The 11,486-nt window shown below is 38.6% G+C and overlaps 1 protein-coding gene across 5 annotated transcripts in view; it reads right to left on the reverse strand.

Moving 5' to 3' along the window:
• Positions 1–11,470, reverse strand: part of IPMK (inositol polyphosphate multikinase) — a 66,671-nt gene extending 55,201 nt beyond the window's left edge. The window contains exons 1-3 of one of the 5 annotated variants that reach the window (XM_027062031.2): positions 11,270–11,470; positions 10,794–10,956; positions 9,982–10,192 (exon numbers count right to left, since the gene is read on the reverse strand). In XM_027062031.2, coding sequence (XP_026917832.1) covers positions 9,982–10,192; positions 10,794–10,799 — 217 coding nt within the window. In that variant the 5' untranslated portion in view covers positions 10,800–10,956; positions 11,270–11,470. Of the gene's footprint in view, positions 1–9,981; positions 10,193–10,793; positions 10,957–11,269 lie in introns of those variants that run through there. The other 4 variants (XM_027062033.2, XM_053207650.1, XM_027062034.2 and 1 more) reach the window with 4 other exon arrangements.
• Between the last annotated feature and the right edge of the window lie 16 nt (positions 11,471–11,486).

An 11,486-nucleotide genomic window follows, 5' to 3' on the forward strand; every position in this document is an offset into this window, starting at 1 on the left:
TTTAAAAAAATATAGAATTACCATATGATCCAGTTCCACTAATGGGCATAAATACCCCCAAAATACAGCAACACTAATTTGGAAAGATATATACACCGCTACATTTGTTGCAATGTTATTTATAACAGCCAAATAATGGAAGCAACCCAAATGTTCACTGACAGATGAATGGATAAAAAAAAATGTGGTATACACACACACACACACACACACACACACACACACACACACACACAGGAATATTACTCAGTAATAAAAAAGAATGAAATGTTGCCATTTGCAACAACACAGATCAAGCAGAAGAGTGTAATGCTAAGCAAAATAAGTCAGTCAGAGAAAGACAATTACCATATTATTTCACTCATATGCAGAATTTAAGAAAAAAAACAAAAAGACAAGCAAATAGATGGGGAGTAAATACACTTGTAATTGATCCAGGGATCAAAATTCACAAGGGAAATTAAAACACACTTTTGATGAAATGATAATTAAAACTAATTTGTGAAATGTACCTAAAATAGTACTTAGAAGAAAAATGTGTAGTTTTAAGTGCTTATATTAGAAATGAAAAAAAAAAGATTCCAACTTATGATGCTAGAAAAAAAGTAGTATATTAACCCCAAATAAATAGAGCCAAAAAAAACAAAACAAAACAAAAACAAACAATGAAATAAGAATGGACAACAGAAAAAATTTAAGACTCTCAGAGGCACCTGGGTGGCTCAGTCAGTTAAGCTTCCAACTCTTGGTTTTGCCTCAGGTCATGATCTCACAGTTTCCTGAGTTCATAATATTAAATATCCTGAGACAACTGTAGGCCAAAATGAGGTGAACATTAAGTTCTATCAAACATTTACAGAAAAAAAGAATACCAATCGTATCAATTTCTTTTCAGAAAACAGAAAAGGAACAGTTCCCCACTAATTTTATGAAACCAGCATATTCTTTTTAAAAATCCCAACGAGGACTTAAAAGAAAATTGTAGACAATTATCTCAAATGAACAGTCACAGAAATCTTTAATGAAACATCAGTAAATCTAATTAATCCAGCAATATACATAGGATAATTTATCATGACCATGTGGACTTATTCCAGAAATGCAAAGTTGGTTTAAGTATTTCAAAATAAGGAAATATATTGATATTTTGGGTGAGACAGAATTCTCAATGAGAAAGAAAGGATATAAAAATATAGAACAGGTGAAGGTAAAGAACAATCCTGTGGTATTAGGTTTGAATTATAGGTATTTAAGTATGATCTCAAAATTTTAAAAATATGAAATTATGTACCTTTTAGTCCAATCTGCCAAAAGGACAAACAGCAACCACACCAAAGGAACAATGACTACACCTCGTGCCCATAGTTTGGTTTAAAAAAAAATTTTTTTTTTAACATTTATTTTTATTTTTATTTTTGAGACAGAGAGAGACAGAGCATGAACGGGGGGAGGGCCAGAGAGAGAGGGAGACACAGAATCTGAAGCAGGCTCCAGGCTCTGAGCTGTCAGCACAGAGCCTGATGCGGGGCTCGAACTCACGGACCGTGAGATCGTGACCTGAGCGAAGTCGGACGCTCAACTGACTGAGCCACCCAGGTGCCCCAATAGTTTGGTTTTTAAATACCATTTATCCCTAAAGGAATCAAGTTCTTGAAAAAAAATTAGCTCATTCCAGGCCTGGAACAGAGAAAGTACATGATGAACATAGAACAATTTTTTATGCCAGAAAGTGAGAAAATGCTTTAAAAGAAAAATGGGAAATGTTGAAAGGACCCAGGAGCCAGCTTAAAGAAGCTTCCACTGTGCAAATTTGGGACAATCTGAGCATCAAAATAAGCAGTAACAATAATGGATAAGATCCATCTATCAAAGTTTCCAAAATCCATTAGTCTATCCTTATAATGAAAGAAAGCAAGAGAGAGAAAAGAGAAACCTACAATTCCCTAAAGAAGAATGCAACTAAACAAATCTAAGAGGAATGACAGAGTTAGAAAATTACCATTTTGCAACTACCATATAGTAGTGAGTTGGTCAAATACTGTCAATGGATGCTTATGATGTTGGGTGAAAACTGATGAGGAACAGGGTTTGAACAGTTTCAGTCTCTTTATTCCTTTCAAATTACTTAATTACAATAGGAAAAATGAAAACTTTACAGTGGAAAATCCGGCAGATATCACCTAACCAGGTGATCAAAGTCACAACACCAGTAATGAAAGTGACATTCTGTGCTTTATGATATGCTTCAAGAACTCAAAATAACTAATACAGTATTCTGACCAAAATGCCTTAATCTGAATCTAATCATGAAGAATTAGGCAAACTTAAAGAATATTACAAAAAGCCATGGATATACTCTTCATATATTTCAGTTATGAAAAAACATAAAGAAAAAACTGAAAACTTGCTCCAAATGACAGGCAACTAAAGAGTCCTAATAACTAAATGCAATCTGTAGTCTTAGATGGGGGAAAACTGCTACAAAGAATATTATAGAAAAAATACCAAAAACCTAAAGTTAAATATTCTCAGTTTGATCATTTTACCATGGTTAGGTAAGAAAATGTTCTCATTTTTAGGACAGACTTAATTATTTAGAGAAAAGAGGTCCTGATGTCTGCAATTTAATCCTAAATGGTTCTGCAAAATCATTATCAAATACAGAGAGTGATAAAGCATATGTGGCAAAATATTAATAGGTAAACCTAGATAAATGGTATACATTAGTTGATTGTACCATTCTTGCAACTTTTAAGTAAGTTAAAAATTTTTCCAAAATAAAATAAAAATTCTTTAAAAGGCAGTACAATTTACAGTAGCATAAAATACTTAGGGAAAATCTAATGAATGCTGTGTAAGATCTCTACACTGAAAACTATGACTAAGAGAAATTTAAGAAGGCCTAAATAAATGGAGATATACCATATTCACGTATTGAAGACTCAGTATTATAAAGAAACCAATTTTCACCCATAAAACCTTACCTTTTCTCGGGAAAAATGACAAGTTGATTTAAATTTTATATGGAAATACAAAGGACCAGAAACTGTCAAGACAATCTTGAAAAAGAAAATGGGATGTAATCAAGATTCAATACCTCACTGAATTAAGACAATGATATATTACTGCTAGGATAAACAAATAAATCAATGAAAATAAATAAAAGTCCAAAAACAAATCCAGGAAACCTGATTGAAAAAACTGGGGTATATGCACAATGGAGTACAGCAGAGATGTAAAAGTGGATGAGGAAGCACTCTATGAACTGATACTACTGATTTCTAAGACATACTAAGTTTAAAATGTGAAGTGCAAAACAGTATATATAGCATACTACTTTTTGTGTCAGAAAGAAAAATGTGAAAATTTATACATATCTGCTTATTTTTGCAACAAGTAACTTAGAAAGGATAAATCAGAAAACAATGACATTATACCTACAAGGGATGCTAAGAAATGGGTGGAGTGACAGAGAATGGAGTGACACTGTTTTTAAAAAATTTTTTTGAACATTTATATTTATTTTTGAAAGAGAGAGAGTGTGTGTGTGTGTGTACATGCTAGCAAGTGGAAGAGGGGCAGAGATAGGGAGACAGATGATCAGAACCAGTCCTCACTGCGAGTGCAGACCCCAGTGTGGGGTTTGAACTCACAAACTGGGAAATCATGACCTGAGCCAAAATCAAGAGTCAGCCGCTTAACCGACTGAGCCACTCAGGCTCCCCTGGAGTGACACTTCTGATAGACCTTTCTGTAAACCTTTTGAAAGCATGTTCATTTTACAAGCATTCAAAAATACATAACTAAATAAAAAATGAAGGGAAGGAACTGAATTTAAACAGAAACAAATAAATACAACTGTATTTCAAATAAATAATATTACCTTAAAGAAGGGGTAAAAATAACCAAAAAACAAAACAAAACAAAAACAACAAAACCCTAATCCAAAAAACTTTTACAGAGTTTCCAACCACACACCCTTGGTAAAAGGGAACTTCATTTTGAATTCTTTATTCTAGGTTTGTTTTCTACAGTAGGGTGTGTATAGAAATTCTGAAAATTATAGGATCAAGCAAAAGAACAACAACAACAGGAAAACCCAAAAAACCCACAAAAAACATTAACAATGTTGGGAGCCAGAGTTCTCACTGAGGAAGATGGGAAATATAAATTTAGAATGAGGAAAGGAAAGGAAAGGAAAGGAAAGGAAAGGAAAGGAAAGGAAAGGAAAGGAAAGGAAAGGAAAGGAAAGGAAAGGAAAAGGAAGAACTCTGTGAAGTTGGAATGACATCGGAAGTATTAGTAGGAAATTAGAATTTCTAAAATATTTACACATTCTTTTCAGTTACGTTTACTGAAAAGGCCAGGAAGCAGTAACACAACAATGGCACCCAGATCTTGGTTTCCAAATACAATTTCCCACTGAAAATGAACCAGGGCCCCTAAGAGAAATTGCTAGTTCTAGAACTGGGAAGGGAAAAGTAGGAGATGAGTCTAAAATAACTTGTGACATAAAGAAAGGAAGTGCTCCCACTAACCAAATATGGAACAATTTGAACAGCAAAATAAATACGTTCTATAAAGGGTCATGACACTTTATAAAATAAGAATCCATGGGTCCAAACTGACAGTATAAATGACAGGGGAACCTGGGTGGCTCAGTCGGTTAAGTGTCCAACGCTTGATTTCAGCTCAGGTCATGATTTCACAATTCATGAAATCCAGACCTATGCTGGGCTTTGCACTCAGAGCACAGAGCCTGCTTGGTTGGGATTCTCTCTCTCCCTTTCTCCCTGCACCCCCAACTCCCCTTCCCCGTGAGCCCTCTCTCTCAAGATAGTAAATAAACTTAGAAAAAAAAGGACATATATATATAGGAGTAAAGGGAGGGCTATTTCTCAGACTGCTGTTAAAATAGGAGTGATAGAATTGGGAAGAAAAAAAACCACAATTTTTCAACTCTCAGAGTAAAGATTGCTTCAGGCAAGAATCATCCATAAATGCCAAATCTAGGGCTAGAATATGATGAAGATCTGGATATATCATGATCTCAAAGTGTCTCTTCACAAACAGCTTATTAGTTGCAAAGGGAAAAATATTAACCATACTGGAGAAGCCAGACCACAACTGGACAGGATGATCAAAATTAATATTACTAATAATGGGCAGATGCACACTATGAGCCCCCAGATGTGATACCTTAAGGAGAACACACTTGTATAATGTTCAAATCAGAAATGCATCACCTGAATCTCATCCTGACAACCCATCAGAAATTCAAATTAAAGAACATTTCATAAAATAACTAGCCTGTACTCACAAAGAATGACAATGTCATAAAAGACAAAGGCTGAGGAATTGTTATAAATTAAAGGAGTCTAAGAGACAGGACAACTAAATGCAATAAATGATCTTGAACTAAATCCTGGACTGAGAAAAACAAATACGATAGATGTGATAAAAGGCATTGGAACAGTTGCCAAAATTAGATTACGGACTACAGATAACAAATTAGATAAAACGCTGTATCACTGTTAAATTTCCCATATTTGATAAACATGCTATGGTTACAGAAATACACACTGAAGTAGACTCCTAGAAAACACACACTGTTATCCAAAGGATACAAAAATACTGATTCAAAGGGGCACATGCACCCCAATGTTTGTGGCATCACCATCAACAATAGCCACATTATGGAAAGAGCCCAAGTGTCCATCAACTGATGAATGGATAAAGATGTGGTATCTACATACAATGGAATACTACTCAGTGATCAAAAAGAATGAAATCTTGCCATTTGCAAAAGCATGGATGGAACTATAGTGTATTATGCAAAGCTAAATAGATGAGTTGGAGAAAGATAAATATAGGATTTCACTCATATGTGGCATTTAAGAAACAAAACAGATGAACATAGGGGAAGGGAAATAAAAACAAGATAAAAACAGAGAGAGCCACAAGAGACTTAAATACAGAGAACAAACTGAGGGTTGCTGGATGGGTGTTAGGTGGAGAGATGGGCTAAACGAGTGATGGGCATTAAGGAGGACACTTACTGGGATGAGCACTGGTGTTCTATGTAAGCGATGAATAACTAAATTCTACTCCTGAAACCATTACCACACTATATGTTAACTAGCTTGGATTTAAATAAAATTTAAAAAAAGAAATAAAAACAAAAAACAAAAATAAAGAAAATACACACTGAAGTACTGCTGTGTAAAAGGGGCAAGATATATGCAACCTATTCTCAAATAGTTCCCCAAAATAATGGGCATAAAGAGAGAAATTCCACAAAATGTTAAGTTCTCTGTATTGTTCTTGCAACTTTTCTGTAAGTCTGAAAGTATTTTAAGTCAATTAGTTTCAGAGCATATCTAATAAAATAGACCATAAACCAAAATAAATAACATCACTTTAAATTCTTCTTTTACCCATAGACTACCTCATTTCTATATCCTTCGTTGGATCAAGAAACAAATACCAGATTTCAAATATTTGTTTGAAAGTTTAAGGACCTTTGAAAGAAATTAATGGTACATGTTATATGTCAAAACAAAATGAAGATTTCATGCTAACTTTGGTGAGCTCTGGGAGTTTAAATTGATCGCATTTACGCTTTTGTGAAACCTCCCTATAGAAAATGTTGCACGATGTGTAACATACACTATACTCTAATGTACAAAATGCTTAACACATTATTTATAATAGCAAAAATATAGTGAAAATATAAATATCCACCACTAGAGGAATAGTTAAATTATGATATACTGTAGAACACAATAGTTTTCTAAAAGAATGAAGTATATTATATATAAGCATATAATGAAGTGTATTTTAAAAGAATGAAGTGTATTATAAGTATAAAAATATGGATATACTACATAATACAGAATGAAAACAAAAAGTTGCTGATACATGTTTTCGTACAAAAAATCAGAGTTGTATTAATGTTCTTATGTATGTGCCCAGAAACAAAAACTTCAAAGGATATAGGAGGAATAGTTACCAGTGACTACCTCTGGAAGATGGAGAGGAGGGGAAAGGGTACAATTATGTTGTTTGAATTTTTTTCCGAAAAGATCATGTACTACTTTAACAATTAAAACACACACACACACACACACACACGCACACAACTTTGTATTGTTAGAAATGACTGAAATGTTCTTCAATGAAATATGATTCATGAAATCTTATTTCATCGAAAAATATAAAATATAACTGATAACAAAACTATAACATATTCTTATTACTCAACTGTAACAAAATCTATTTTTGTGTTCAAGTGCCTTTGTGCAATTGGTTCCATGTTCTTAATTTTTAATTTAACAAAGCCAACAACTCCTTTTTGGAAATAGGTTTATCAATCCTAAACTGATAAACCTTTACTTAATGACAGTAACAAAAATTTTAAAAAGCAAAACAAATATCCACACAATGTCTTTAAGAAAGTTTATTCTGAGAATTTCAGTTGACAGCTAAACTGAAGTATGATCTACACAACGTACTTTACAACTATAAGTGATTTATGATAGTAGAGAGACACTCTTGAACTTTGAATTACTGACTATCTTGTTATCCATTTTATGAACAGGGAAGATTATCATCCTCAGGTGTCCTTCCACTAACAATATATGTTAGGTTGTGTACATAATTGACAATTAAATACAACAGAATATTTAGTAGGTTGTTAGTACAGTATGTTTGAAGCTACCCCTCGTCAAGAGAACCTTACAAAATTGAAAAAAAAAAGCTTATTTTACATTGAATGCAACAATAAATAAAATTAACAACTATTTAGAATCTCAACTACTTTAATTAGGTAATTTGGGTGACAAATTAACTCTCTCAGCCACTGTTTTGAAAGGTGGCTTAAAGTCACATTTAGAGTACATTTGTAATTAGTGAACAGGCAACAGGCTCACTATTACATACTTTGATAAGCAATGGTTACAATCTCAAATGACAATCACCATTGAGACTGTGTTTATGTTGGGATTTTTTGTTTATCCATGAGCCGATCTCTAGGGACCCTTAGGGAAACAATTATTTTTTTCAGCTTCTAAAATATTATTAGGAATATTATCATTACAATTCATTAAAATAAATCAATAAGTATGCAATATAAACCTATTAACACTAATTCCATAATTACTCTCAAACTCTCATTACCAGAAGAGACACACACAAGAATGCATTGTTTCCTTCCATTTAGGCTAAGCATCTTGAGAACTGTATTTGTTTCCTTACCTGTGTGTACTAAAAAAAAAAAACTGTCATTTTTCACCCTTTCAACATTTCCCAATTCTTTTTAAAGTCTTATTTTATTTTTATTTTTTTATATTTTATCTTAGAGAGAGAGGAAAAGGGAGGGGAGGGGAGGGGAGAGGGAGAGAGAAAATCTTAAGCAGGCTCCTCAATCAGCAAAGAGTCCAACACTGGCCTCATCCCACCGCCCTGGGATCATGCCCTGAGCAGAAACCAAAAGATGCTCAAACAGACTGAGCCACCCAGTCACCCCTCAACATTTCTCAATTTAATCTCTAATACAAGACTATGAGGATAAACATATTTGGTCTCTAACTTCAAGGAACGCACAATTCAGTGGGGAGAAAGGCATGCAATCTACAGGATATGATCATTAATGCTTAACTTTCTACAAGAGAAAAGAAAGGTTAGGTAAAGATAAAAGCAGGAAGAAATATTGCTCTTTGAGAAATAACATACATACATTCAAAAGAGTACTCATCCATTTTCAAATACCCTTGTTGAGTTGTTAATCTGTAAGAACAATACACAGTGGAAAAATACAGTGCTGAGGCAGGACCCTTGTTTTCCCAATTCTAACACACGGTAGCTTGTGTGCCTTCAGGCTTGTCACATACCAGGGTTGGTCTCAGTTATCTCATCTAAAAAGGTCAGTATTATCTTACCAGCCTAAACCCGAATCATTTTACTAGCATAAACCAAAGTATCTAGTGGTTTCCAAGTCTAAGACCCCCACTACTCACATTCTCATATATCAGATTCCCCAAGTAATCATGGCACAGAGTATCAGTGTGAGTAAGCTAGGTGAATTATGGTTCCTAAATTGAACTTTTACATCACCAAGAGAATAAACTATGATAGGTCCTGTATTGTACTTCGAATGTGGTAGGCTCACAAAATGCGTTACACAGGCCATGACATAGTCTTAAAAAGATAATCGAGAATAACTGAATGTCTATAACTGTGTACCATTCTAGTACTACAGCAGGGTTTATTTCCTACCCTGAATTCGAGTTTCTGCACTACTGGAACCACGCCTCCTGAGAACCAGGGGATAGCAGAAAAACCTCTCAGCGGGGCAGGGAGAAAGATCCTGGGTAAGTCAAGACAAGCGTTCCCAAACAGTCAGTCAGTCAGTCAGTCAGTCAATCAATTAATGAAATAAGCCATATATTTTTTCTTGCCCTCAATGAATCAATGAAATGAACCCTGTATTTTTTCTTTCCCTCCAGCTATGCAGCTGCACAAAGAAGAGAAGCACCAGATTAGCATCATCTGCATTTCATTCCTTTTCTTGTGCAATAGCTACCCGCCTATAATAAACAGACCTTGTGCGCAGGGGAGAATCTACTTCCCCGTCCAGTGAAAATGAAGTTCCTTTTTTTTTTTTTTTTTCCACTAACAACGCCGTCTCCAACCAACATCCACCCTCCTGAAGAGACCAGGCACTCCTCTCCCCGCCACCTCCTGCCGCTAGCCTGACGCCCCCAACCCTAGAAATCGCCCACTTTTCGAGCCCTTGCTGCAAGGGTCGCGAGGAGAGCTCTGGGTGACAGCCGAAGAAGCCGGCGGGGGGGGGGGGGGGGGTAGTTGATCGCCCAGACCGCAGGGAGTCCAGCCCTGCCGGTGAGCGCCAAGCTGCCTCTGCCGGCCGGGGGTTCGCGGAGGCGGAAGGGGAGCGGCGAGCCCCGCGCTACCCACACTTACCCACTTTGTCCTTTCCGTACATGTGCCCGGCCACCTGATGCGAGAGGGGCACGCAACCATTGAGGAAGCGGAGCCTGCCGCCTGCCGGCTTCGGGATGCCCTCGGGGGGGGGCTCGCTCACGGGTGGGGTCCGCATTTCTGGGGGGCCAGGAGCCTCGAGTCGGAGGGGGGATGGCGGCTCCGTTGCCATAACACAGAGCCGAAGCTGTAGCTGCAGCGAGAGCAGGAAAAAAATAGGGCGGAGGGAGGGGGAGCCGGAGAACCCGGGGGTCGCTCAGGCTTGGCCGCGAGGAGGCCCGGGGGTTCCCGCGGCTGGTGCCCGTTGAGGCCCGGGAAGGGGGCCCATGACGCCGCGGAGGCGCAGGCGCTCCCCTGTCCAACTCTCGGCGGAGCGCAGCTCCTGACTCCCGCTGCTCTGCAGCTGCGGCCACAGTTACCGCCGCAGCCCTGGAGACGGAACCGAGACGAGGAGAGGTGGCGGCGGCGCCCCGCGCTCCCAGGGGCCCTGACGGCGACGGCGGCCCCACCTCCCGCGCTCCCGCCCCCTCCCGCCGTCCTCCAGTCCCCTCAGCTGCCGCGCGCGTCAGCGCCGCCTGCACAGCCGCCGCAGCCGCTAGCTTCCGACTGCGCGACCCGCGGCTGCCGCTGCTACTGAGCATGCCCAGAGGCTGCCCGACGGGACCCCCCGCAGCGGGGCGGGCGCTCGGCGCCGCCCCGGAGAGCTGATGGATACCGGGTGGGGCGAGCGCGTTCCAGGTCTTTCTCACACCCACTCCTCAGCTGGCGTTACAATGCCAGCGGAGCTGTTGTACCTTCATTCATTCAGGGGGAGTTTCAGCGCTTATTGGGGTCCAGCTCAAGACGCCAGAGGCTCCCAATGATGAAGAGCAATCAGTCAAGTGTTGAGAGTTGGGAGGTAGTAGTTGTGCCAAGTATGGCTTCGGAGGCTACAATCAGCTCCCTCCAACCCCCACCCTGCATAGAGACAATAGGAGTTATAAACAGGCAGCTTCTTTAAAAACGTATCTCCAAAACATCCATTGAGTCAATTCCAACCCCCCTAAACTGCTTTTACAAAAAATATTTTTTAACCGACACTAATTTCAGACTGTAGAAGATAGAGAATAATCTTGGGGGGAGGGGGGCAGTACATTTTCCTGTAGCAATAAGCCGCCCCCCCCAACCCTTAGCTCAGGTTCCAAGGTTCCCAGAGATAACTGACTCAAAAGCATTAGAAAGTGATGCACGCCAGGAGTGAGGTTTTGAAATAGCACTCCACAATTGATACCTGTGTGTCTGCTACTGGCATTTTCTACGAAGACTGGACCCGGTCTTGCAGGTGCAGAACTGAGCAAGAAAACTGTGGATAAGATCTTAGATACCTGATTATGGCAAGTGTTATTACAGCACCTGTCCTTTGCCCAGAGAAACCCGCACACCTGGAAGAGACTAAAAGTCTGGCCTAGCTTGTCTATTCTCAAAGCCCTGCCCCCAGGCTCCAGGAC

This window comes from Acinonyx jubatus, chromosome D2 (genome assembly GCF_027475565.1).
Source record: "Acinonyx jubatus isolate Ajub_Pintada_27869175 chromosome D2, VMU_Ajub_asm_v1.0, whole genome shotgun sequence".
NCBI classification, from domain to species: domain Eukaryota; kingdom Metazoa; phylum Chordata; class Mammalia; order Carnivora; family Felidae; genus Acinonyx; species Acinonyx jubatus.